General features: G+C 42.0%; 1 protein-coding gene across 1 annotated transcript in view; it reads left to right on the top strand.

Annotated features, from left to right (window-relative positions):
- The window catches only part of c2cd5 (C2 calcium dependent domain containing 5), a 68,872-nt gene that overhangs the window by 35,734 nt on the left and 5,922 nt on the right, over nt 1-27,216 (top strand). The window contains 18 exon segments of the mRNA XM_023985690.2: nt 10,435-10,549; nt 10,685-10,858; nt 11,232-11,423; nt 11,542-11,728; nt 11,871-12,035; nt 13,157-13,240; nt 13,243-13,296; nt 15,316-15,345; nt 15,347-15,371; nt 15,520-15,599; nt 18,556-18,654; nt 18,782-18,871; nt 21,505-21,577; nt 21,735-21,827; nt 22,444-22,482; nt 22,913-22,984; nt 25,404-25,600; nt 25,760-25,906. Of these exon segments, the coding sequence (XP_023841458.1) occupies nt 10,435-10,549; nt 10,685-10,858; nt 11,232-11,423; nt 11,542-11,728; nt 11,871-12,035; nt 13,157-13,240; nt 13,243-13,296; nt 15,316-15,345; nt 15,347-15,371; nt 15,520-15,599; nt 18,556-18,654; nt 18,782-18,871; nt 21,505-21,577; nt 21,735-21,827; nt 22,444-22,482; nt 22,913-22,984; nt 25,404-25,600; nt 25,760-25,906 (1,916 nt within the window).

Consider the following 27,216-nt stretch of genomic DNA (forward strand, 5'->3'; position numbering starts at 1 on the left):
TTTATTTTCAGAATGTGAAATGCCAGAATAATAGAGAGAAGGATTTATTTCAGCTTTTAATTCTTTCATCACATTCCCAGTGGGTCAGAAGTTTACATACACTCAATTAGTATTTGGTAGCATTACCTTTAAATGGTTTAACTTGGGTCAAATGTTTTGGGTAGCCTTCCACAAGCTTCCCACAATAAGTTGGGTGAATTTTTTCCCATTCCTCCAAACAGAGATGGTGTAACCGAGTCAGGTTTGTAGGCCTTGCTCGCACACGCTTTTTCAGTTCTGCCCACAAATCTTCTACAGGATTGAGGTCAGGGCTTTGTGATGGCCACTCCAATACCTTGAATGTTGTACTTAAGACATTTTGCCACAACTTTGGAAGAATTTTGGGGTCATTGTCCATTTGGAAGACCCATTTGCGACAAAGCTTAAACTTCCTGACTGATGTCTTGAGATGTTGCTTCAATATATCCACATAATTTTCCGTCTTAATGATGCCATCTATTTTGTGAAGTGCACCTGTCCCTCCTGCAGCAAAGCACCCCCACAACATGATGCTGCCACCCCCGTGCTTTACGGTTGGGATGGTGTTCTTCGGCTTGCAAGCCTCCCCCTTTTTCCTCCAAACATAACGATGGTCATTCTGGCCAAACCGTTCTATTTTTGTTTCATCAGACCAGAAGACATTTCTCCAAAAAGTATGATCTTTGTCCCCATGTGCAGTTGCAAACCGTAGTCTGGCTTTTTTTATGCCGGTTTTGGAGCAATGGCTTCTTCCTTGCTGAGCGGCCTTTCAGGTTATGTCGATACAGGACTCGTTTTACTGTGGATATAGATACTTTTGGTGTTTATACTTGCGTACTATTGTTTGTACAGATGAACATGGTACCTTCAGGCGTTTGGAAATTGCTCCCAAGGATGAACCAGACTTGTGGAGGTCTACAATTTTTTTTCTGAGGTCTTGGCTGATTTCTTTTGATTTTCCCATGATGTCAAGCAAAGAGGCACTGAGTTTGAAGGTAGGCCTTGAAATACATCCACAGGTACACCTCCAATTGACTCAAATGATGTCAATTAGCCTATCAGAAACTTCTAAAGCCGTGACATAATTTTCTGGTATTTTCCAAGCTGTTTAAAGGCACAGTCAACTCAGTGTATGTCAACTTCTGACCCACTGGAATTGTGATACAGTGAATTATAAGTGAAATAATCTGTCTGTAAACAATTGTTGGAAAAATGACTTGTGTCATGCACAAAGTAGATGTCCTAACCGACTTGCCAAAACTATAGTTTGTTAACAAGAATTTGTGGAGTGGTTGAAAAACAAGTTATAATGACTCCAACCTAAGTGTATGTAAACTTTTGACTTCAACTGTATATGCAGAGCTGTGTTCGGGTCCATTCGGTAGGCTTTGGCGGTATACCGTATATACTGTATACTGGGGTATTTGGAAAAAGCCCTGGGATGGTTTTTCATTACTGTCAAAACTATTCGTTTTTCAATTAATTTGAATATTTCTTTCAATTTTTTTTGTTAAAGGGTCTATTTTGGATTTTGGCAATGATGCCCTCTATCTACTTCCGCAGAGTCAGATGAACTTGTGGATACCATTTTTATGTCTCCGTGTCCAGTATGAAGGAAGTTAGAGGTAGTTTCGTGAGCCAATGATAACTAGCGTTTGCACAAGAATGGAAGTATATGGGTATCTACTAGAATGCTAGAATATACCCATAGACTTCCAGTCATTGTGCTAACTCTAGTTAGCAATTTCACTAGTGTTAGTTAGCAGCTTCCTTCAAACTGCATGCAAAGACATACAAATGGTATCCATGACTCCATCTGACTCTGGGGAATTAGATAAAGGGCCTCATTGCCAAAATCCGATGCTTCCTACTAGTGTTTTTTTCCTCCTCGGTTCTTTTCACATCTACTCCATGTACACATGCTGCTCTTCCTTCAGAAAAGCATGCATCCCAAATTTGTTAATTTGGACAATTTCTCTTGTTCACTTTCGCATGTAAATGTCCACACTCACCAAAAATTACATTCGGTAGCTACTAGCTATGCCGGTAATACCGTAAATCCCGGGATGAGACAAGGACGGTATGACGATATGAAAATGTTGAGCCTACCATTCGGGTTCACTCAGGTCTATCAGCTATAGTTACATAGACCCGATAACAATCAAACAAGACCTGACCCGAGGGAAAAGTTAACATTTTGGGCACGGACCTGTTCAGGTAGGGGTGGACCCATGAAAACCTCAAGGCCGGGCAGATTAATATTTCTCACTTGCAATTTCTTCCATCCAGAAAAGAGCGGATTTAACATGTTCAAACTAGTTTTGCTAAGCATCACAAATAGGGCTGTGGCGGTCACAACATTTCATCAACCGGTGATTGTCAAGCAAATGACTGTCGGTCTCACGGTAATTTACCGTTAATTAACATAAACACATTTAGCATCTCCTGGCTTCCACACACAGCCTACAAGCCACTGATGCTGACTTTTGGAACATCTACATTTTAAAAAGTCTAATAAATCAATGTAATATAGCCTACACCTTCACAATAAATCCATTATTTATTTTAGATGGGTCTAAAGAAGCATGATATGAAGAAAATGTAGTCTATTTCAGAAGAACAGAATAGCATACTCTGAGTTGTCCTTATGTTAGGTGGGCTACACTAGTTAATTTAGCAAACCAGATTTGCTTCGAATTCCGTGGCATTATTTTATAATATGAAGAATACAATTAAACAAAGCTGAATAAAATGGACTGGATATTTTCTACAAACGATTTGAGGGAGTGCGCAAATGCGGCTGGGTTGAGCGGTTAACAAAGAAATGGGTATTCCTATATGCCTAATTTAGTTATTAATTTAAATGTTGGGCTATATGATTTCATTTTTAATACATTGTAAGGCTGCATGATGCGACTCTAATGATTTGAGAAAAGTTGCTTGAAAGGCATGAGCTCTGCATTGTTTTTTTTGTGCAGGCTGTACACGCTACATCAGTCACTCATTCACAATTTGACAAGCACTTGATAATGCCTAGAATTTCACGGCGGCATCCCCCTGTGTGGCCGTAATGCACCCTAAAAAAATCCGAACGGTTTTTCTCACAGGCTACAAGTGAAGACCGACACATCGGGGATGCAACTGTGCACGTCTTTATCCAATTCCGAGGTGCATATTAAAGATATTGGAAGAACTGTCCACATTTACTTTTCGTCAGCCAATAAGATGAGTAGGCCTAACAAACAGCAAAAGCACTAGCCTATGTAAATCTACTATCCCCCATAGTACAAAGGTCGACCTATTCCAATCTGTGCGAGAAATTGAATTTCTAAACATAGTCTGGGACAGTTGTGGGATGCGATCGTTCCCAAATCAATACAGCCATTAGCATTAAAAAAAAACGTTTTACATAATGTGGCTGATGCAACAGATCAGAAGGTTTAGCTTAAAATGTTTATAAACTATTAGGCTATTTCTTCACAAAAGCTCAGCAATGCGCACATGGTAGTAGGCTATAAGCGGTATGTTCCATTAGTGGAAAACACCATTATCAAAAGTGACCGCAAATGCAATAATGCATGTAATGCTTTTATTATAAAGGTGCATTTTTATGGTGAAAATTATCTTCCCCAAACTTGAAACACTCGCTGCTTATGTTTGCCATTTAGGCAATACACCCCTTGTAAAACGGATCAATGTGCTTAATTTTAAGAAGTTATTTTGCCACTTTAGTTGTGATACAAACCTTATTAAAACATATAGGCCGATGGGCTAGGCTACATGAGGTGTGCGACTATGATTTTAAAAAAGTCGCAAAAAAAGTGATAGGCTAATATTGTCACTTATCAGACTATTCTTGATTTTATCTTGTCTTTACATGCAGCACCAGTCAAAGGTTTGGACACACCTACTCATTCAAGGGTTTGTCTTTATTTTTACTATTTTCTACATTGTGGAATAATAGTGTAGACATCAGAACTATGAAAAAACACATATGAAATCATGTAGTAACCAAAAAAGTGTTAAACAAATCATAATAGATTTTAGATTTTAGATTCTTCTAAGTAGCCACCCTTTGCCTTGATGATAGCTTTGCACACTCTTGGCATTCTCTCAACCAGCTTCATGAGGAATGCATTTCCAACAGTCTTAAAGGAGTTCCCACATTCTGAGCTCATGTTTTCTGCTTTTCCTTCACTCTGCGGTCCAACTCACTACAAACCATCTCAATTGGGTTGAGGTTGGATGATTGTGGAGGCCAGGTCATATGATGCAGCACTCCATCACTCTCCTTGGTCAAATAGCCCTTACACATCCTGAAGGTGTACATTTCATCTATGCACTTAAATAGGGAATGGAGGACACTTTTTGCTGTGTTTTATTTTCATGCCAGCCAGGTAGGCTATACTCCTGTTGTAAATATAAGTAAAGTGCTTAATATTAAGAAAGTTGAGAAATAAATATTGTAGGCCTAGCCTATAGAAAGCTGATCCTCCTCTTTTTACTAGAGGCCATCACTCTGTTTTCTTGCGCAATTGCATAGCCTATTGAAAGGTTGCGCAACATGAGTTCATGGGCTCTCATGAAGTGTTTTATCACATTTACATTGATGCCAGAGTGATTAGAGGGACAATAGTGCTGAGTTCCAGGCAGTTAGAACGTTTGGTAGGCTACTAATGACCATCAGCAGCATCAGAGATAGTAGAAGCCTTATTACCGTGACTAAACGGTCACGTGGAATTTGACTGCCTTCCTGACTCGTGACCTCCGGTGTAGCGGTAATACAGCAACAGCCTTAATCACAAACACACACACTGAAAAAAATAAGTTCTTCAACGTCGACAAAACGAAGGAGCTGATCGTGGACTACAGGAGACAGCAGAGAGTGCGCACCCCCACCACATCGACGGGGCTACAGTGGAGAGGGTCAAAAGCGTGCACATCACTGACTACCTGAAGTGGTCCCTTCACACAGACCGTGGGACTTCTTCAACGGTATCGTTGAAGGGTACGGCAATTGCACCGTCCACAACTGCAGGGCTCTCCAGAGGATGGTGCAAGAGCTTTTTAGGGCCTTGTTTGTCTGAGTACTAGTGTTACACAGTATACCGAAATCTCTGTACTTTTGTGATACTAGATCATGAAAAACGGTTTGATACTAGAATTATTTTTGGTACTTCTGTTAATTGTGTCTCATAGATCAAGCCTGTCTATCAGCTCAGCCGACTCTTTTTATTTTAGTTCGCACCGGCTACATTATGTTAGCTCCCCATTCATGCTACACATAAGTAAACACACTTAATGCGACACAGCATGTAGAAATGTTGAAACTTTTAACTACTGTTCACAAAACAATGTCCATACAGGCTAGAACACTTTACAATGGAAGAAGATACCGGTAGCTTCCAGCTTTGTAGGTAGCCTAAAGTCCGGCAGATGGCGATATTGAGTCGTTTCATCTTACCGTCCAAACACATTGTATGCAGCCGGCAATACATTCATATCCCTGGTGGACCGGTTTGTTTCTCGCCCCCACCTCAACTGACATTTTTACCCTGCCCCCACCCCAATGGACATTTATCATGCTGAATAGCCACCACTAGTCAGCCCACTGCTCCCCCTATGGACATTTACCCTGTCCCCACCCCAATGGACATTTATCGTTGCCACAGTTGTTAATATGTATATATTAAATGCTAATCACGGATGTTGTATATCGCGTTCAGCCAAGCTCAATAACTCAATGCATGCACACACTTGTATTGAATATGCATTCACCTGTATTGTGGATAGGCCTAGGCTACGTCTTGATTTACCCAGTTTTGATTTATAGTTAAAATAAATAATGTAGTTAGGTTAGTAAAAAAAAATGTCAAAGTTAATGCATACATGGCTGTCTTTGAAAAATGTTGATGCAAAATGTTTTCAATGTAATGATAATGAACTCAAAAGTTGCCTAGAGCAGTAGCTGAGTTGTTCATTTTGTGACTTTGGCTAATATGCCTTCTTTTTTTGCAGTGGTATTGAGTGTTATGATGGTATCAAACATTGTGATACTAAACCTGGTATTGGTATCAAAGTAAAAATTCTGGCATCGTGAAAACACTATTGAGTATTGTGAGAGCGGTAGATTTGGCTTTGGAACGAGAGGTGAAGTGCAGTGGAAGTGAAGTTGTCTGTCAGACTCCTCTGATTTGAAAGCAGACTTTACACCCAGTAAAATATTGTCAGTGTGTCATCGCAGTATCACCCTTTCCACAGAGAGCAGCAGCTTTCTGTCTGTCTGTTGTGGTGTAGTGTTCAATGTTACATGGTTAGGAGAAAGGTTAATCGAGACAGTTATTGCAGGCTCTCTTCTGGGATGTAGAGCTGTGGCGGTCCAGAGAGGGTCCAGGACCATTCAGCAGGCTAGATGGTGCGTATACCAGAAATGAACAGTTGTGGAAAAAGATCCCTAAACATTTTCGGGGGTGAAAGAAGTTGAACATTCTTATATTAATCAATTTCAGACATGAAAACATAATCTATGAATGTAATCGTGTAATTTTATGTATTTGGGATGTTTTCAGTGTATTTTGAACACTCAGATGATAAAGAGTGCACAAAAATTACAAAAAGTTTACTTTAATTAACTGATTAAACTCTGACAGCCCTAGTATTTTCACCTTAACTCTCAGTACTGTAGAAAAACATTAGCCCTAGCCTAAGTTTTAGACTGTAGAGATACAGTGCCTTCAGAAATTATTCGTACTCCTTGATTTATTCCACATTTTGTTGTGTTACAGCCTGAATTCAAAATGGATTCAAAGTGAAAACAACATGGTCACGTGAAAATGAAATATAGAAATATCATATTTACATAAACTACCGGTCAGAAGTTTTAGAACACATTCTCATTCAAAGGTTTTTCTTTATTTTTACTATTTTATACATTGTAGAATAATAGCGAAGACATCAAAACTATGAAAAAACACATATGGAATCATGTAGTAACCAAAAAAGTATTAAACAAATCAAAATCTATTTTATATTTGAGAATCATTAAAGTAGCCACCCTTTGCCTTGATGGCAGCTTTGCATACACTTGGCATTATCTCAACCAGCTTCATGAGGAATGCTTTTCCAACAGTCTTGAATGACTTCCCACATATTCTGAGCACTTGTTTGCTGCTTTTCCTTTACTCTGCGGTCTGACTCATCACAATCCATCTCAATTTGGTTGAGGTTGGGGGATTGTGGAGGCCAGGTCATCAGATGCAGCACTCCATCACTCTCCTTCTTGGTCAAATAGCCTTGGGGTGTGATGGGTCATTGTCCTGTTGAAAAACAAATGATAGTCCCACTAAGCCCAAACCAGATGGGATGGCATATCGCTGCAGAATGCTGTGGTAGCCATGCTGGTTAAGTGTGCCTTGAATTCTAAATAAATCACAGACAGTGTCACCAGCAAAGCACTCCCACACCATAACACCTCCTCCATGCTTTTGGGTGGGAAATACACATGCGGAGATCCTCCGTTCACCCACACCACAAAGACACGTCGGTTGGAACCAAAAATCTCCAATTTGGAGAGTTTCCACCTGTCTAATGTCCATTGCTCGTGTTTCTTGGCCCAAGCAAGTTTCTTCTTCTTATTGGTGTCCTTTTGTAGTGATTTCTTTGCAGCAAATCTCCTCTGAACAGTTGATGTTGAGATTTGTCTGTAACTTGAACTCTGTGAAGCATTTATTTGGGCTGCAATTTCTGAGGCTGGTAACTCTAATGAACTTATCCTCTGCAGCAGAGGTAACTCCGGGTCTTCCTTTCCAGTGGTGGTCCTCATGAGAGACAGTTTCATCATAGTGCTTGATGGTTTTTGCGACTGCACTTGAAGAAACTTTAAAAGTTCTTGAAATTTTCCGTATTGACTGACCTTTATGTCTTAAAGTAATGATGGACTGTCGTTTGTCTTTGCTTATTTGAGCTGTTCTTGCCATAATATGGACTTGGTCTTTTACCAAATAGGGCTATCTTCTGTATACCAACTCTACCTTGTCACAACACAACTAATTGGCTCAAAGAGTCTTTCTGGGTAAATCTCTAAGAGCTTTCCACACCTGGATTGTGCAACATTTGCCTATTATTTTTTTTCATAATTCTTCAAGATTTGTTAAATTGGTTGTTGATTATTGGCCATAGATGTTCAAGTAGATTTAAGTCAGAACTGTAACTCGCCCACTCAGGAACGTTCACTGTCTTCTTGGTAAGCAACTCCAGTGTAGATGCGGCCTTGTGTTTGGGTTTATTGTCCTGCTGAAAGGTGAATATGTCTCCCAGTGTCTGTTAGAAAGCAGACTAAACCATGTTTCCCTTCAAGGATTTTTTGTGTGTTGGCCAGTGACAAAAAAAAACGAAATTTAATCCATTTTAAACTGTAACACAACAAAATGTGGATAAAGTCTAGGGGTGTGAATACTTTATGAAAGCAGTGGATCTGCTAGTGCATGCCTCTTCTCGTTCTCACCTCTTTAGGCTATACCTCTCTCCCTCCTCTAATTCCACAGCATCTCTCTTGGATCATTCTTCTTCTCACCCTGTCTGCTTTTCTCTCCCTCTCTCTGCTAGGCTCTGGTATTGACTCAGTGGTCTGTCTTTGCAATGACTGTGGTGCTGTTGTCTTGTGTTGTAGTTTGTATCTTCTCTTTTTCTCTCTCTTTCTGTACTAATGGTGTGTGTTGTTCTGGCCCAGCGTTGGGTAACACACGCTCTTACAAACTGCTAGACTGGAATAGTGTTGCTGCAGGTACCTCCCTCCTTCTACTGGTTTCACACACTGGAGACATGGCAGCTCACACACACACACACACACACACACACACACACACACACACACACACACACAACTATGGGTGTGCAAACATCTTGTTAAACCTCCAGGCTAAATCTCTGTTACTAGCCAATCTTTCACTGAGCTGCCATCTCTCTCTTGTCTTTGTGTGTGTGTGCTGAGCATGTGCTACCCCCCCCCCCCCCCCCTCCCCGCCTGGCTAGCCCACCCTACCAGGCTGCTCCTGCTACGGCAGTCTGTAACGCAATGCATCCCTAATGCTCCCCTAACCCAGCAAAGCATCTTCATTGTGGACAAACCTGTCCAGGTTCACACAAAGATAGACTGGGCATGTGCATATCATCCCTGGCTTCCACTGGGCCGTATTCATACAGGGAGGGGGGAAGAGACAAGAGAATGGAGGGGGGTACAGGAATGGAGGGAGGGAGTGCAACGGAGAGTAGTGTAGTGAGATAAAGACGGCTGAGGTGGTTTAGACTCTGTGATGAATGAATATGGCCCTCCTCTGCCCATGAGCGTGCACGTGATGTGAGCGTCCCTATGAGACATGCTGCTTCTTTTAGAGAGGACGCTGCTCTTGTTCTGTTACGCCTGATCCATCCATCTTCCTCCCGTTCTCTGTTTTTCTCTTTCTCTCTCCCTTCCTTCCTCCCATTTTCTCTCTCTCTCTCTCTCTCTGTCTCTCTGTCTCTGTGTGTGTGTGTGTGGGTGGGCATGTGGCCTGTCCAAGGAGGTATGGCTTGGACCAATGGTCATTATTAAGGACCATGGTTCAGCCTCCACCAGGTGTCCCTCATGTAAATATGATGAATGCTCTGAGATGGTCTCCTCTCCTCCTTTCCTGGCCTTATGTGAAGCCAGGGTTGTGTTCAGGGGGCACAGAACCTGGAGGTAACGTTTTGAAACAGGAAGGCACTCCCTGAACTTGTCCAATAAGAATATTCTTATTTGTTTTCCATTTTCAAAATGTTTAGCTTTGGTGTGCCCTACTGAACCCCTCCCGTTATGGGCATGAAGGTAAGGAGATGTAGGGGACTTGGGACGCCACCCCACTAGATCCCTGTCTTCCTGTGATTGGCTGGCCTGGAGATAATGCTATAGGAGATGAGAACAGCCCAGACACTTACTAAACACCTTCATTGTCTTCATATTTGTCATCAACATCATGTTCACTGTGTTACAAACTGACAGTTGGCTAAGTGGTATCTGCTTGCTATGATGCACCTTTTAGCCCAATCAGCTAAATGTGTCAGTTGATTCTCTGTTGGTCAGACAGACAGATCTATTTGCTGATAGTCGCTAGTTTCTAATAGTCAGTCGTTTCCGATAGTAGCTAGTTTCCGTCACTAATTTCTGATAGTTTCTTCTAAAAGTTTGTTTGCGATAGTCAGTACATTTCTGAAAATTGCCAGTTTCTAATAGGTGCTAGTTTCTAATAGCTGCTAGTTTCTGATGGTCAGCTCATTTCTGACAGTCGCTAGATTCTGGTAGACAGTCAGTCAGGTAGCCAGCCAGTGTGTCTGTGTGTGTGTGTCGCTATGTATGTGTGACTGTGTGTATCTGTGTATGACGGTGTGTGTGTGTTGCAGACGAGCCAGAGACGAGGGACGCGTGGTGGGAGGAGATTCGTCAGGAGATCAAGTCTCATGCCAAAGCCCTGGGTTGCCACGCTGTGGTGGGATACAGCGAGAGTACCACCATCTGGTACATTACACACACCATACTTAGACCAAAGCTCTATTTCAAAGTCTGTTTGATGGGCAAAGAAAGTGATCTAATTGTATACTAATTTTAACATCCCCATATCACCCTCTTCTCCCCTCCCCCCTCCGCCCACAGTGAGGAGGTGTGTATCTTGTCTGCGTCGGGCACGGCGGCCATGTTGAATCCCAGGTTCATGCGCGAGGGCTGTTTGGACGCCGGCGGCAGCGACCACAGGTTGTCACGACAACCACCCCTCGGCATGGTTGGGTCGGAGAGGGCAGAGGGGGAAGTTAGCTCAGCTTGGCTGGGGTAGGAACACACATATACACACACACACTGTGTTGGATGGGTGTTAGTGTAGGGGTGAGAGAACTTGAGTGGCCGGGAGGGTTTTGGACTAATTAACCTAGTCATGGGTTGCTTCTAAATGGACAGTGGTGTAATGAGGCAGCAGGGAGCCTAGCGGTTAAGAGCGTCGGGCCAGTAACCGAAAGGTCGCCGGTTCACTGAGCTGACTAAGTGGAAATACTGCCGATGTGTCCTTGAGCAAGGCACTTAACCCTAATTGCTCCTGTCGCTCTGGATAAGAGCATCAGCTAAATGACTTAATGTAAAATGTTAATGAATGAATGAATTTCATAGCTTTTTAGCATACTTTCTGAGCAGTGTGTGTGTATTCCAGGTTTGATGATGCGTCACCTCCTAGCTGCGGATTTTGTCACATCCCATATGATGAGTTCAACATGCCGTTCCCAGCTCAGCTCACATACTGCTACCACTGTAGGAGACAGAAGGTCCCTGACGTGCTCTTTACTACCATAGACCTACCTGCTGAGGCTGCTGTTACTGGGAAGGGCTGCCTCATACAGGCCAGGTAACGCACACACTACCACTACAACCATATATCCTGTCTTTGTGTTGTTCCTCTAAACTGTTTCCTATGAAGAAGGTGGCCCAGGGAGGTGTGTGTGTAATGTTGTGTTATATTGCAGGTTGTGTCGTATCAAGAAGAAGGCCCAAGGCGAGGTGAATGCCACAGCCATCTCTAACCTCCTCCCCTTCATGGAGTATGAGCTCCACACCCAGCTGATGAACAAACTGAAGCTGCGCTGCATGAACGCTCTGTTTGGGCTCCGCATTCAGATCAGTGTGGGAGAAAACATGCTCCTAGGACTAGCTGTAAGTCCTGTGTTTGAGTGTGTGTGTCTGTGTCTCTCCTTATGTCTGCTACAAGGTGTGTATCTGACGTGTGTGTATGTCTGTCTCTTTCTCTGACGTGTGTGTGTATGTCTGTCTCTAACTCTCTGACGTGTGTGTCCAGTCTGCAACGGGTGTGTACCTGTCAGCTCTGCCAGCTCCAGGTGGTATCCAGATAGCTGGTAAGACCCCCAGTGACCTGAGCTACGACCAACACATTTCAACCATGCAGAAACGCATCAATGACACCATCGCCATGAACAAGGAGCTCTACAACATACACCCCCCGGTGAGAGAGAGACAAACACACACACAAGTCTGTGTGGAACATCATAGTTAATTCCTGTCTGTGTCTTTCTCTGGTTATTAAGAAGTTATTTACGTTGGACCCTGAGGCGTTCACCGGCCTGAATACAGTACTAGCATGCCCAATTAGAGTGATGCATGACACATTAGCCTCTCTATTAATCACAGCTTTATATGAGTACCTCACCCTCTAAAATCACAGCTCTATCTCAGTACACCCACTCTAGAATCACAATATATGAGTAGTCCTACAATTACAGCTCTATGAGTATCACAGCTTGACAGTAAATGTGTATACTCTAAAATCACAGCTCTGTCTAGTACAGTCTAGATTCACTGCTCTATGATAGTCTAGATTCACAGCTCTAGGATAGTCGAGATTTCACAGTTCAAAGAGATTTCACAGCTCTATGATAGTCGAGATTCACAGCTCTGTCTAAGTACAGTCTAGATTCCACAGCTCTAGGATAGTCTAGAATCACAGCTTTATGATCGTGTTAGATTCACAGCCTTATGATAGTTGAGATTCACAGCTTCTAGGATAGTCTAGATTCACAGCTTTATGATAGTCCTAGAATCACAGCTCTATATGTAGTCTAGAATCACAGCTCTGTGTCTAAGTACAGTCTAGATTCACTGCTCTATGATAGTCTAGATTACCAGCTCTAGGATAGTCTAGAATCACAGCTTTATGATAGTCAGGAATTACAGCTTTATGATAGTCTAGATTCACAGCTCTATGTTAGTCTAGAATCACAGCTTTTATGATAGTCTAGATTCACCAGCTTATGATAGTCTAGAATCACAGCTCTATGATAGTCTAGAATCACAGCTCTGTCTAAGTACAGTCTGAATCACAGCTCTATGCGAGTACATTAAAATGTGTGTGTGTGAGTATCACTAATATAGAACGTTACTCCGATGATTGCACAATATTGGGTGTGGGTAGAATTGGGTGTGAAAAGGAATGACCTACTTCTACCTAGTGTAGAGTTTTGGACTGATTGTGTTCTATGGTGACTAACTCAGCGGCTCACAACCCGGACAGGGATGGTCAGACACACACACAAACACACATTGTTGAGTTGTTGTTATTGTTGTTAGGATTGTATAGAGGAGGTGGTGGGGTCTCCTATCCCTGACAGACAGCGGTCCAGACTGTTCAGGTCTACCTCTGAGAGTTCAGATGAGAGCTGTCAGAACTAGACTGTCCCACGGCGCAGAAGGACGCCTTCGTACTGGAGGTACGGTTGGCTGTGTGTACTGTACGTGTAGGGTGTGTGTACTGTAGGAGTGTGTGTTTTGTTGGATGTGTAATTGTAGTGTGTGGGCTTACTCTATGATCTGTATAGGATCTCAAAAAAACCAAGCAAACACCTCACGGCACAACACCCTCTCCCCATGTGACCTACTTGTTGTTGTATTGTACTGACAGTGTACAGTGGGGCAAAAAAGTATTTAGTCAGCCACCAATTGTGCACAGTTCTCCCACTTAAAAAAATGAGAGAGGCCTGTACACTTCAGGTACACTTCAACTATGACAGACAAAATGAGGGGAAAAATCCAGAAAATCACATTGTAGGATTTTTTATGAATTTATTTGCAAATTATGGTGGAAAATAAGTATTTGGTCACCCTCAAACAAGCAAGATTTCTGTCTCTCACAGACCTGTAACTTCTTCTTTAAGAGGTCCTCTGTCCTCCACTCGTTACCTGTATTAATGGCACCTGTTTGAACTTGTTATCAGTATTAAAGTCACTGTCCACAACCTCAACAGTCACACTCCAAACTCCACTATGGCCAAGCCAAAGAGCTGTCAAAGGACACCAGAAACAAAATTGTAGACCCTGCACCGGCTGGGAAGACTGAATCTTGCAATAGGTAAGCAGCTTGGTTTGAAGAAATCAACTGTGGGAGCAATTATTAGGAAATGGAAGACATACAAGACCACTGATAATCTCCCTCGATCTGGGGCTCCACGGAAGATCTCACCCCGTGGGGTCAAAATAATCACAAGAACGGTGAGCAAAAATCCAGAACCACACGGGGGGATCTTAGTGAGTGACCTGCAGAGAGGGCTGGGACCAAAGTAACAAAAGCCTTACCATCAGCTAACACACTACGCTCGCCAGGGATTCAAATCTTGCCAGTGGATGCCAGACGGTCCCCTGCTTAAGCCAGTACATGTCCAGGCCCGTCTGAAGTTTGCTAGAGAGCATTTGGATGATCCAGAAGGAGTTGGAGAATGTCATATGGTCAGATTGAAACCAAAATTAACTTTTTGGTAAAAACTCAACTCGTCGTGTTTGGAGACAAAGAATGCTGCGAGTTGCATCCAAAGAACACCATACCTACTGTGAAGGCATGGGGGTGGAAACATTCATGCTTTGGGGCTGTTTTTCTGCAAAGGGACCAGGACGACGCTGATCCGTGTAAAGGAAAGAATGAATGAGGGGCCATGTTATCGGAGATTTTGAGTGAAAAACCTCCTTCCATCAGCAAGGGCATTGAAGATGAAACGATGGCTGGGTCTTTCAGTATGACAATGATCCCAAACACACCGCCGGCGGCAACGAAGGAGTGGCTTCGTAAGAAGGCATTTTCAAGGTCCTGGAAGTGGCCTAGCCAGTCTCCAGATCTTCAACCCCATAGGAAATCTTTTGGAGGGAGTTGAAAGTCCGTGTTGCCCAGCAACATGCCCCAAAACATCACTGCTCTAGAGGAGATCTGCATGGAGGAATGGGCCAAAATACCAGCAACAGTGTGTGAAAACCTTGTTGAAGACTTACAAGAAACGTTATGACCTCGTGTCTTGCCAACAAAGGGTATATAACAAAAGTATTGAGAGATAAACTTTTGTTATTGACCCAATACTTATTTCCCACCATAATTTGCAAATAATCATAAAAAATCCTACAATGTGATTTTCTGGATTTTTTCTCATTTTTGTCTGTCATAGTGGAAGTGTACCTATGATGAAAATTAACAGGGCCTCTCATCTTTTTAAGTGGGAGAACACTTGCACAATTGGTGGCTGACTAATGACTCTTTTTGGCCCCACTCTATGTGTAATTTGATAGATGCACACACACACTACATGTTAATGTTTTTAATGTATGGAAATTGTAAAGTCTTTGTCATAATGTATTTTTGCTTATGTGTTGGACCCCAGTAAGACTAGCTGTACCATTGGCTCGGCTAATGGAGTCCTAATAAATCACATCAAATCTGTGTGTTAATGCTTTTCTTCTCATGTCTTTAGATTGATGACACTGATTCAGTAGAGGACATTCCAATCCCTACTCACTGATGCCCCCCATGCCTGCAGGTACACACACAACCACACACACACACACACACACACACACACACACACACACACACACACACACACACACACACACTGTTCTACTATAAATGTTCTATTCTATTCAGCTCTGCTCTTTTACGATGTCCGTCCATCTACCTGTCTCTCTCTCTCAAGGGTTCTACAGCTGTAACACAGAGATCATGCCTGGGATTTACAACTGGACTTCAGGGCTACAGGTCAGACTCACACACTGAAACACTGCTGCTGCTACTACTACTACTACTGCACTTCTACTACCACTACTACTGTACTTCTACTACTACTACTGTACTTCTACTACTACTACTACTGTACTACTATTACTACTACTACTATCTACTACCACTACACTTCTACTACCACTACTACTGTACTACTACTACTACTACTACTACTACTACTACTACTACTACTACTACTACTACTGTACTACTATTACCACTACTACTGTACTACTATTACTACTACTACTGTACTTATACTACCACTACTACTGTACTTCTACTACCACTACTACTGTACTTCTACTACCACTACTACTGTACTTCTACTACTGTACTTCTACTATCACTACTACTGTACTTCTACTATCACTACTACTGTACTTCTACTACCACTACTACTGTGCTTCTACTACTACTGTACTTCTACTGTTCTACTACTACTACTGTACTTCTACTACTACTGTACTTCTACTACTACTACTACTGCTCCTCACAGTTGGCCCAGCGTCGTCCGGATTTTAAAAATGTACTTCTACTACTGTACTACTTCTACTACATCTACTGTGCTACTACTACTACTACTGTTCTACTACTACTACTGTACTAGTACTACTACTGTACTACTACTACTGTTCTGCTACTACTATATTACTTCTACTGTTCTACTACTACTACTACTACTGTACTACTTCTACTCCTACTACTGTTCTACTACTACTACTGTACTACTTCTACTACTGTTCTACTACTACTACTGTACTAGTTCTACTACTACTACTATACTAGTACTACTACTCTACTACTACTACTACTATACTAGTTCTACTACTATACTAGTGCTACTAATATACTAGTTCTACTACTACTACTACTATTCTGCTACTGTACTACTTCTACTACTGTTCTACTACTACTACTGTTCTGCTGCTACTACTACTCCACTACTTCTACTACTACCACTGTTCTACTAAATACTACTATACTAGTTCTACTACTACTACCATTCAACTACTACTACTATACTAGTTCTACTACTACTATTATTCTACTACTAGTACTACTGTACTACTTCTACTACTGTTCTACTTCTACTACTGCTCTACTCCTACTACTGTACTACTTCTTCATCTACTACTGTTCTACTACTACTACTACTGTACTACTTCTACTATTACTACTATTCTACTACTACTATACTAGTTCTACCTCTACTATTATTCAACTACTACTACTGTACTACTAGTACTACTCCTACTATTGTACTACTACTACTGTTCTACTTCTACTACTGTACTACTTCTACTAATACTACTACTACTGTACAACTTCTACTACTGCTCTACTCCTACTACTGCTGTACTACTTCTACTGTTCTACTACTACTATTGTACTACTTTTACTACTACTACTATTCTACTACTACTATACTAGTTCTGCTACTACTACTACTGTACTACTACTGCTCTACTACTACTACTACTCCTACTATTGTACTACTACTACCGTTCAACTTCTACTACTGTACTACTTCTACTACTGTACTACTTCTACTAATACTACTACTACTACTGTACAACTTCTACTACTACTACTGCTCTACTCCTACTGTACTACTACTGCTCTACTCCTACTGTTCTACTACTACTACTGTACTACTTCTACTATTACTACTATTTTACTACTACTATACTAGTTCTACCTCTACTATTATTCAACTACTACTACTGTACTAGTACTACTCCTACTATTCTACTACTACTACTGTTCTACTTCTACTACTGTACTACTTCTACTAATACTACTACTACTGTTCTACTACTACTACTGTATTACTTATACTACTACTACTGTACTACTACTACTAGTACTACTACTACTACTGCTCTACTACTACTAGTTCTACTCCTACTATTGTACTACTACTACTGTTCTACTTCTACTACTGTACTACTTCTACTACTAATACTACTACTACTACTGTTCTACTACTACTGTACAACTTTTACTACTACTACTGTACTTCTTCTACTACTGTTCTACTACTACTAGTACTGTTCTACTACTCCTGTACTACTTCTACTACTACTGTTCTACTACTACTACTACTACTACTACTACTGTTCTGCTACTACTGTATTACTTCTACTACTACTACTACTGTACTACTTCTACTACTACTACTACTACTGTACTACTTCTACTACTACTGTTCTACTACTACTACTGTACTTCTTCTACTACTACTACTGTTCTACTACTCCTACTACTGTACTTCTTCTACTACTACTAGTACTGTTCTACTACTCATGTATTACTTCTACTACTACTACTACTGTTCTACTTCTACTACTTTTCTACTACCACTACTACTGTACTTCTTCTACTACTACTATTATGCTACTACTACTACTGTACTTCTTCTACTACTACTATTATTCTACTACTACTACTATACTAGTTCTACTACTACTACTATTATTATACTACTACTACTATACTAGTCCTACTACTACTATTATTCTACTACTAGTACTACTGTACTAATTATAATACTGTTCTACTACTACTAGTACTACTCCTTCTACTATTGTAGTACTTCTACTTCTACTACTGTACAACTTTTACTACTACTGTTCTACTACTACTGTACTACTACTACTACTGTACTACTTCTACTAATACTACTACTACTGTACAACTACTACACAACTTCTACTACTACTACTGTTCTTCTACTGTGCTACTTCTACTATTTTACTTCTACTACTACTGTACTACTTCTATTGCTACTAGTGTACTACTACTGTATTACTACTAATGCTGTACGAGTGTACTACTACTACTTGGCTGTTACTACTACTGTTCTACAGGTTATTGAGAGATTATAATATGTTTATATTTCGTTCTTCGCCAATACCCCCCTCCCTAGATGTTTACATCTGTCAGGGTCTACAGACTCAATAATGCCAATCTGACCAACCAGGGCCTCAACAAGATCTTCACTGACCTCTGTGAGAATTTACTCAAGGTAAGACCACACACACACAATGGGGATACGCTGGTCAAGCCCAAGCATTGTTGTTCCTCTTACTTAATCTACGTAATCTTTAACTTCTGTATTAAATTGAACTGTCTGCTTTTATTTGTCTGTGTAGAGTCTATACTTTAAGTTACGTTCCATGATCCCCTGCTGTCTATGCCATCTCAACTTCACTGTAGCCGTACCAGAGGAAGAACTCATACAGGTGAGAAGACACACACCTAAGCACACCTCTCCTATTTTTGTCCATCTTTCCTATAAACATTTTGGTCAGTATTAGAGCTGGGAATTGCCAGGGACCTCACGATACGATATTATCAAGATACTAAGGTGCTGATACGATATGTATTGCGATTCTCACGATTCCATATGTATTGCGTTTCGATAAAGGTGTTTTATTGATTTGATGTTCAAACATATTGCTCACTATGCGTCTGCTGCAGAGAGACGAGAGAGCATGAGAAAATTAGTTTTGATCACTCAGGGAAATAAGTGCTGAAAACATGTTGGCTCACTATTTAAAAAGAAGATGGAGAATAAGCTATATTCCTCAAACTCAACGCTGGGCCTCGAAGCCAGTTTCACTGCGTTTTTTAATTGTTCCCCTCTAATCCGGGACTGATTTCAACCTGGGACACCAGGTGGGTGCAATTAATTATCAGGTAGAACAGAAAACCAGCAGGCTCCAGACCTTGTAGGGTAAGAGTTGAATAACCCTGGGTTTAGGGCTGGGCGATATATCTAATTAATTAGAATGTATATTTGTGTGCCATATTCCAAATGCCTGTATCGCAAGAATCAAGGTTTTGTTATTTTTGAGGTTTTTTTAGCATTTATGTCCGCTTGTTCTCATGTTGTATTTTTGGTTTCGTCTCATTCACTCCTCTTGTGTTGTGTGCACCTTCCCATTTACACTAGAGATCTGTATATAATGACGAAATGCATGTCTCCGCCCTAACAATGCGGGAAGGCAGACGACAAGCTTAGGTTAAAAAATAGCCCCTAGAAAATGCATTGCCCTTATTTTGAAACCTTTCACCACAGATAGAACAATGAGACAGATATTTCACTGGATGCATAAATATGAAGCATCTGCCCGGCGTTTCCACTAGTGAGAGGAAGCCCAGGGGCCAGCAGTGAAAGGAGATGGATTTTGGCCAACATTCTGCTAATTTTCTCATCGATTAAACATTTGATCTCAATACAGTTTTCTGTTTCCAAATCTAGCATCTGTTTTGAACAGAGGGGACTAAGTAGAGTAGACTTTGCCCTTTGTTACAGTTTTTCAAAATTGCGTCGTTTAGAAGGAGTGCAAAGGCGAATTGATTTATTGCACACACGCGCTTCACAGAGTAGGCGTTCCTATATGCAGATGATGCTAGAACAGGCAAATAGGATCTCGCTAGCTCGTGCTTGTTCTGCCCAACTCCTTGCTTGTTCTGCCCACTATTACTCATTTGTTCTAATTGGAAACGACAGATTGTGGTCTATCTTGGTTTAGTTAAAAAAATCTTTGCTTTCAACTTCGCCTCTTCCTCTATGGTTTACACACACACCAAGCCCCTCCCCCTGCCTCCATTCGCCAACAAAGTTGATATCACATCTTCCTCTCTGACAAGCGGTTTCAACTCGCTATTTGAGATTTGGTCCAACAGAATCGGTCACATGGACACCAAAAAACAAAGTGAGACATTAATTTACTGGAGAAGTTAACTTTTCTAACGATACCATTTTATTTCTCAACTACCCAAATTGTGTGCAGAGCAGACACTACTAAAACGAGAGTATCAATGAACATTGATTCTGGAAAATGAATTATGTTTGTTGTGCGCGGCATTGTGGTACCACATACCGCTAGCAGCATTTTAGTCAAAGACTGTTAACTAGTCTGTTTTATAAATGTGCAATAAACATAAAACACAATTATATAAGGAATTGGAAACTTGTTTCCATTCTGAGAAATAAGGTAGGCCGCTTGATTTCAACATGTGGACAGGCTAACATGCTTTTCAAAGAGTTGGAGACAGACCGAATGGTGTGTTCATAACAATTCAACTGTTCAACCTTGTTAGCTAGCAAATAGATCCCAAGTTGGCGAAACTTGAAATATGAAGATTCGCTGACTAATCACTGACACGTGGGCTTGAGAGATTGTTGATGAGACCTGTGTTTAAAAAATGGTGGAGTCTAATGGCTGCTACAAGATGTTAGTCATTATTAGTGAATGTGCATTATGCATGGTTCTAGTTAAATTTGTAACAAAAAAGGGCATTTTCATAGACAGACTTGAAAGCCAGATCAGTGATTATTGCAAAAAAGCAGTTTAAACTATTTTGATAAAATTCTTAAATTATTACTGGGTCTTATGGTTGTGGAAGGCTTATATTTAGCCTAGGTATAACTTCACAAGCCCTGAATTCCTTAGATTATTGCTGACTATTTGAAATGCAGTGTATTTTACCTTTAATTGTACAACAACGCGTATTAAGTAAAAAAATGTTTTCAAAATCTAGATATATATCGTGAAACTCCTATATGTTTTTAAAAATCGAGATAAGATTTTTAGGCCATATCGCCCAGCCTTACCTGGGCTATAGGATGGGTTTTAGTGCTTGTACAGCCGACTAGCGCTAGCTAAAGATACCTTTTTAAGAAGTCGATACTTTGAGTCAAATATCAATATAATATCCAAAAATAATACTGCGATATGTAACTGTATACATTTTTCCCCCTATCACTTTACCTGACGTTTGTGTCAATAAATGATAGTAACAAGGTAATGATAATTTCATTTTCTCACATACCCTCTCCCGTTTTCTCTCCCCCTGTCCTCTCCAGGTGGCGGTGACGGCTGTAGCCATGAGTTTTGACAAGGAGACTCAGCTGGCAGCAGACAAGGCTCTTAACAAGGGTTAGTATTCTCAAAGGCTGTAGGTCAGGGGTTAGAGATAAAGGGATAAGGGTCTGGAGTTATGTAGAGCTGAAGGAGACGAGACACGAGTTAGTGCACTTGGGTGGGTTGAGGAGTGAAAGAGATTAAACTCTGTGTGTGTTTGTTTGTTTTCCAGGGAGTGGAGAGAATGAAGAGCAGCTACAGTTTTCTATGGAGCTGTGTGGAGAGTCAACGTCCTCCAACAACCAGCCTACAGCCAAACCTTCAGGTACACCAAACCTTACCCCTTATAATCCCGGATCACTAACAACTGTCTAACCTTTAACCTCCAATAGCCATCCCTCAGCAGACAAAACATCAGAAATCCTCTAACCGCCTGGAACGTCTCACTCCTTGAAGCTCCTTTAACCATATTGTTCTATTCTCTGTCCTCTATTTCAATATGTTCTGTAGTAGTTGTGTTAAACATGACTTTACCGCCTGTGACTGTATGACCAGGTAAATAATGTAACTGTATAACCAGGTACATCCTCTCTCAGGTGTTTTAGACTTGCAGCCATGTGTGTGTGTGTGTAGAGCTATGTGGAGTAGCACTGTGATGACTATAAGAAAAACAATCCTGCTCTTCACTGATCTGGAGAGAGAGCTGGGGTTAAACCAAAATGGCCGCCCTCCACCTTCTCCACATCAGCCAGGACTAGGAGCTAGACCTAGGAGATAGGATTTAGAACTAGGGAACAAGATGTGGATATAGGACCAGGTATAAGGAAGTGTCTGTAAGGTATTGAGATACAGTGTGTTGTATCTTGCTGAGGCCTGAAGAGTCAACATCAGTGGTTGTGTGTGTGGCAGTGCATCATGGTGTGTGTGTGTGTGTGTCACAGGTGTTCCAGAGAGTGCCATGACCCACTCATCGTCTCGAGGTAAGCCGCCCCCCCCCCCCCCCCCTCCCCTGCTGCCATGGCTACCACGGCCCTGTTTTAGTTCTCATCCTTTTGTTCTCCTGCTCCGCCCCAACCTCCTCCTTTATTTACTCTATATTATTTTTCATTATGTGTCTATATTATTTTCTATGTCATGGGTGTATGCGGTTTTCGGTACGTGGTGTGGTGTGTGTAGCACGCGCCATGTATGTGGTGTAGATGTTGTGTGTGGTGTGCGAGCTTTGTGTGTGTGTGTGTGTGTGTGTGTGTGCGCGAGCTTGTGCACGTGTGTGTGTGTGTGTGCGAGCTTGTGTGTGTGTGTGTGTGTGTGTGGTGGTGGTGTGTGTGTGTGTGTGTGTGTGTGTGTGTGTGTGTGTGTGTGTGTGTATGTTTTCTCCAGTTTCCTCGGTTGATTACGGTTCCTTTGCAGACAGATGCAGCACCTGGCTAGAGCTGCTTAGGCTGAAAGCTCACACCATAAGACGAGGATCAGTTAAGACAAGTAGGAGGACACAGTCGCTAGCAAACTCTGGTACACACACACACACAACAAACATACACATCCCTCCCCAATTGCCGCTGGGGGGCGGAGCGTCACAGATCATGCACCAGCTGATTAACTAGAGTGTGAAAGTTGAAGCCCGCCCTCAGAGGAATAACCAACCAACAGCCAGCGTATAACCTCTGACCCTGTCCGCATAGTGACAGACATGGAGGAAGTAAACATGAAATAGGATCTTAAAACACACTAAAAACATATCTCACTAAAGCTGGCGACTTGGGGGAATTGCAGTTTGATGCTACATAAATTAACTTTGTCATAAACTGTGATGATAACTGGGAATAATTTACTGGGATTAAATGAAAGGACACATCTCAAATCACACCCTATTCCCTTTAATGCACTACTTTGGACCAGAGCCATATGGCAAGATCCCTGTGTAATGCTCTAACTAGGGAGTGGGAGGGATTTGAGATGCAGACTTAATGTTATTCAAATTGGCTCTGAAGGTTCCAGGTCAGATTGAAGCATCATTCACTATGTTACCAAGATGGAACATCTTTCCACACTCTGGCTTAATTGAATCATTCTGCTTAGCAGACTGCCTAATTTGTTTCTGTTTTGTATCGATCGTACACACACACACACACACACACACACACACACACACACACCACACACACACACACACACACACACACACAGGTAAATGCATGCACACATACGCGCACACACACACACACACACACACACACACACAAGGCCTGGCCAGTCTGTCTGTCTGTGTATGTACGTCTGTCTTGTCTGTTTGCAGAGGCTGTATGGTTGTTTGCCTGTCTGTCACTGAATGGTGCATGGCAGCTCACGCTTTCATCACTGTGATTATACTGTCATCATGCTACACTGCTGCGCATTCTCTCACACACACACACAAACAAACAAACAAACTCACAACTTATAGTGAGTGGTTCATTTGGGAGGTGTGGGGTACCTAGTTTGTGGGCGCGCCGGAACAATATATACTGACAAAGACACCTATCACAGAATAGGTCGCTGCGGGACCTACACATTTTTTGATAGAATGACTGTAAGGTAAGTTATGGCAACTTTTTAAATGGACACTTTACTCAACTGAATCAAATGTATAATTTCCCCCTCCAGAAATGAGCCCAATAACATATTTCTCCATATCGTCAGGCTGTAGCCCAACTGACGCAGTATAGTGGCAATACATAAATAGGCTGAAGCATAGGGTTTCCCATCTGTATTTACCCCATTGGGCTGATCATTAGCTTGACCAAACTCTAAAAATTATCTTGTTGCTAGTTAGCAACATATTGATGGCTTGAAAGTCCCCAAAAATGTGCCACTGGCACTCATCAAAGGACCATGTACAGTGAATATAATGTAGGCCTACCAGTTACACCTGACCCGTGCTACATTTAGCACAGGTCTCCCCATGCATTCAACACTATTGGCTAGTGCTAGATGTGCATAAACCTAGCCGCTTAAAATGGTGCAATTCACACATTTTTAGGAGTTGAGAAATGAGCATAGTAAAAGATCTTCCTTTTCAAAACTGCTTTCAAAAGTGTGTTTTCCCACCACTGCATTAATAATGCTGTCATGCCCTGACCATAGAGAGCTTTTTATTCTCTATGTTGGTTAGGTCAGGGTGTCACTAGGGTGGGTTATCTAGGTGATTTATATATCTATGTTGGCCTGGTGTGGTTCCCAATCAGAGGCAGCTGTTTATAGTTGTCTCTGATTGGGGATCATATTTAGGCAGCCATTTCCCATTGTGCTTTGTGGGATCTTGACTATGTATAGTTGCCTGTTAGAACTATTGTTAGCTTCATGTTTCGTTTTGCGATTTATTGTTTTTCTTTGAGTTTCTCTTCTAAATAAAGAGGATGGAAACATACCACGCTGCATCTTGGTCCACTCCTTATAACACTCGTGACAAATGCTGTACAATGACTGGGCATGCATGTTTCTCTTCCTGTGCAGAAATTTGAATGCTCCTTACTCTTGAGAGAAATATTATTTTCTCGTATAGAATGTGACAAGCTGACCAATTTAATAAATAAACTATTCTACTATGGGGTTGTCTGATTTTGCTGTTGCTTACTCTGAGGAAAAAGAAATGTGGACAAAAGAAATTCATTAGATATCCCTAATTCAAATGTGCATTTCCAAAGTTACCGGCTCTCATTTGGATCTGGCCTAAATTTAACCCGTTTGTAGTTTGCATTCAAACTCCACACACACACTCTATATCCATTTCCGCCAGCTCATAGCTCATCATATCCTCTGTTCTTTGTAGCACCATTTAAAGGCTGAGTCTGGTATCTCCATCCCTCCCTCTTTTTCTCGCTCGCTCCCTTTCTCTCCCCCATTCTCTCTCCCCCTCCTCCAGTCTCGTCCTCAGAGCGCTGCAGTCCTCTCCCAGAGGTGCGGTCCCGGTCCCTACGCTCCACCAGGTCGTTGCCATGCGGTGCCCCTGTTACCGTGGTGAAGATGACTCCTCTGTCCTTTCTCCCCAGGACGCGCATCGTCAAATACTTGGGAATCATCAACATGTTCTTCATTAGAGAGACCACGTCACTACGAGAGGTACACACACACACGTTTGTGCAATAGATTCCTGCAGGTGTCATCAGAGATGAGTAGGAAATGATTACATGTCTTTCTGTGGTGTGCGTAGTCTGTTCCTCTGCTAGCTCATTGCAATGATTTCGCAAAGGTTAACATATTTACCTGTGTGTGTGTTAGGAGGGGGGTGTAAGTGGGTTCCTGCATTCCTTCATAGCGGAGGTGTTTGCCATGGTCCGTGCCCATGTAGCAGCTCTGGGGGGCAACGCCGTAGTGTCATACAGCATGAAGGAGTGTGTCTTCATGGAAAACCCCAACAAGAACCAGGTACACACACACACTGTTAATTTGCTCTGTTAGTTAAAGAACTGGAGGCCTATAGTATTGTTCTGTTTGAACTACAATATTTTCTCAAAGAACCATCAGGTTAACCCCTTACACTCGTGGAACTTGACCTATGTGGTTTGGGCCAAATTGAAATGAACTATAATAAGCATAGGTTTTTCAAGCAGAAATTTGCTTCCTGCAACACAAACCCAAAAAGGTTCTGGGACACTGTAAAGTCCATGGAGAATAAGAGCACCTCCTCCCAGCTGCCCACTGCACTGAAGATAGGAAACACTGTCACCACCGACAAATCCACTATAATTGAGAATTTCAATAAGCATTTTTCTACGGCTGGCCATGCTTTCCACCTGGCTACCCCTACCCCGGTCAACAGCACTGCACCCCCCACAGCTACTCGCCCAAGCCTTCCCCATTTCTCCTTCTCCCAAATCCAGTCAGCTGATGTTCTGAAAGAGCTACAAAATCTGGACCCCTACAAATCAGCCGGGCTAGATAATCTGGACCCTCTCTTTCTAAAATTATCTGCTGAAATTGTTTCCACCCCTATTACTAGCCTGTTCAACCTCTCTTTCGTGTCGTCTGAGATTCCCAAAGATTGGAAAGCAGCTGCGGTRATCCCCCTCTTCAAAGGGGGGGACACTCTTGACCCAAACTGCTACAGACCTATATCTATCCTACCCTGCCTTTCTAAGGTCTTCGAAAGCCAAGTCAACAAACAGATTACCGACCATTTCGAATCCCAACATACCTTCTCCGCTATGCAATCTCGTTTCAGAGCTGGTCATGGGTGCACCTCAGCCACGCCCAAGGTCCTAAACGATATCTTAACCGCCATCGATAAGAAACAATACTGAGCAGCCGTATTCATTGACCTGGCCAAGGCTTTCGACTCTGTCAATCACCACATCCTCATCGGCAGACTCTACAGCCTTGGTTTCTCAAATGATTGCCTCGCATGGTTCACCAACTACTTCTCTGATAGAGTTCAATGTGTCAAATCGGAGGGTCTGTTGTCCGGGCCTCTGGCAGTCTCTATGGGGGTGCCACAGGGTTGAATTCTTGGGCCGACTCTCTTCTCTGTATACATCAATGATGTTGCTCTTGCTGCTGGTGAATCTCTGATCCACCTCTACGCAGACGACACCATTCTGTATACTTCTGGCCCTTCTTTGGACACTGTTAACAACCCTCCAGGCGAGCTTCAATGCCATACAACTCTCCTTCTGTGGCCTCCAATTGCTCTTAAATACAAGTAAAACTAAATGCATGCTCTTCAACCGATCGCTGCC

The sequence above is a fragment of the Salvelinus sp. IW2-2015 genome, linkage group LG4q.1:29, assembly GCF_002910315.2.
Source record: "Salvelinus sp. IW2-2015 linkage group LG4q.1:29, ASM291031v2, whole genome shotgun sequence".
Lineage (NCBI taxonomy): Eukaryota > Metazoa > Chordata > Actinopteri > Salmoniformes > Salmonidae > Salvelinus > Salvelinus sp. IW2-2015.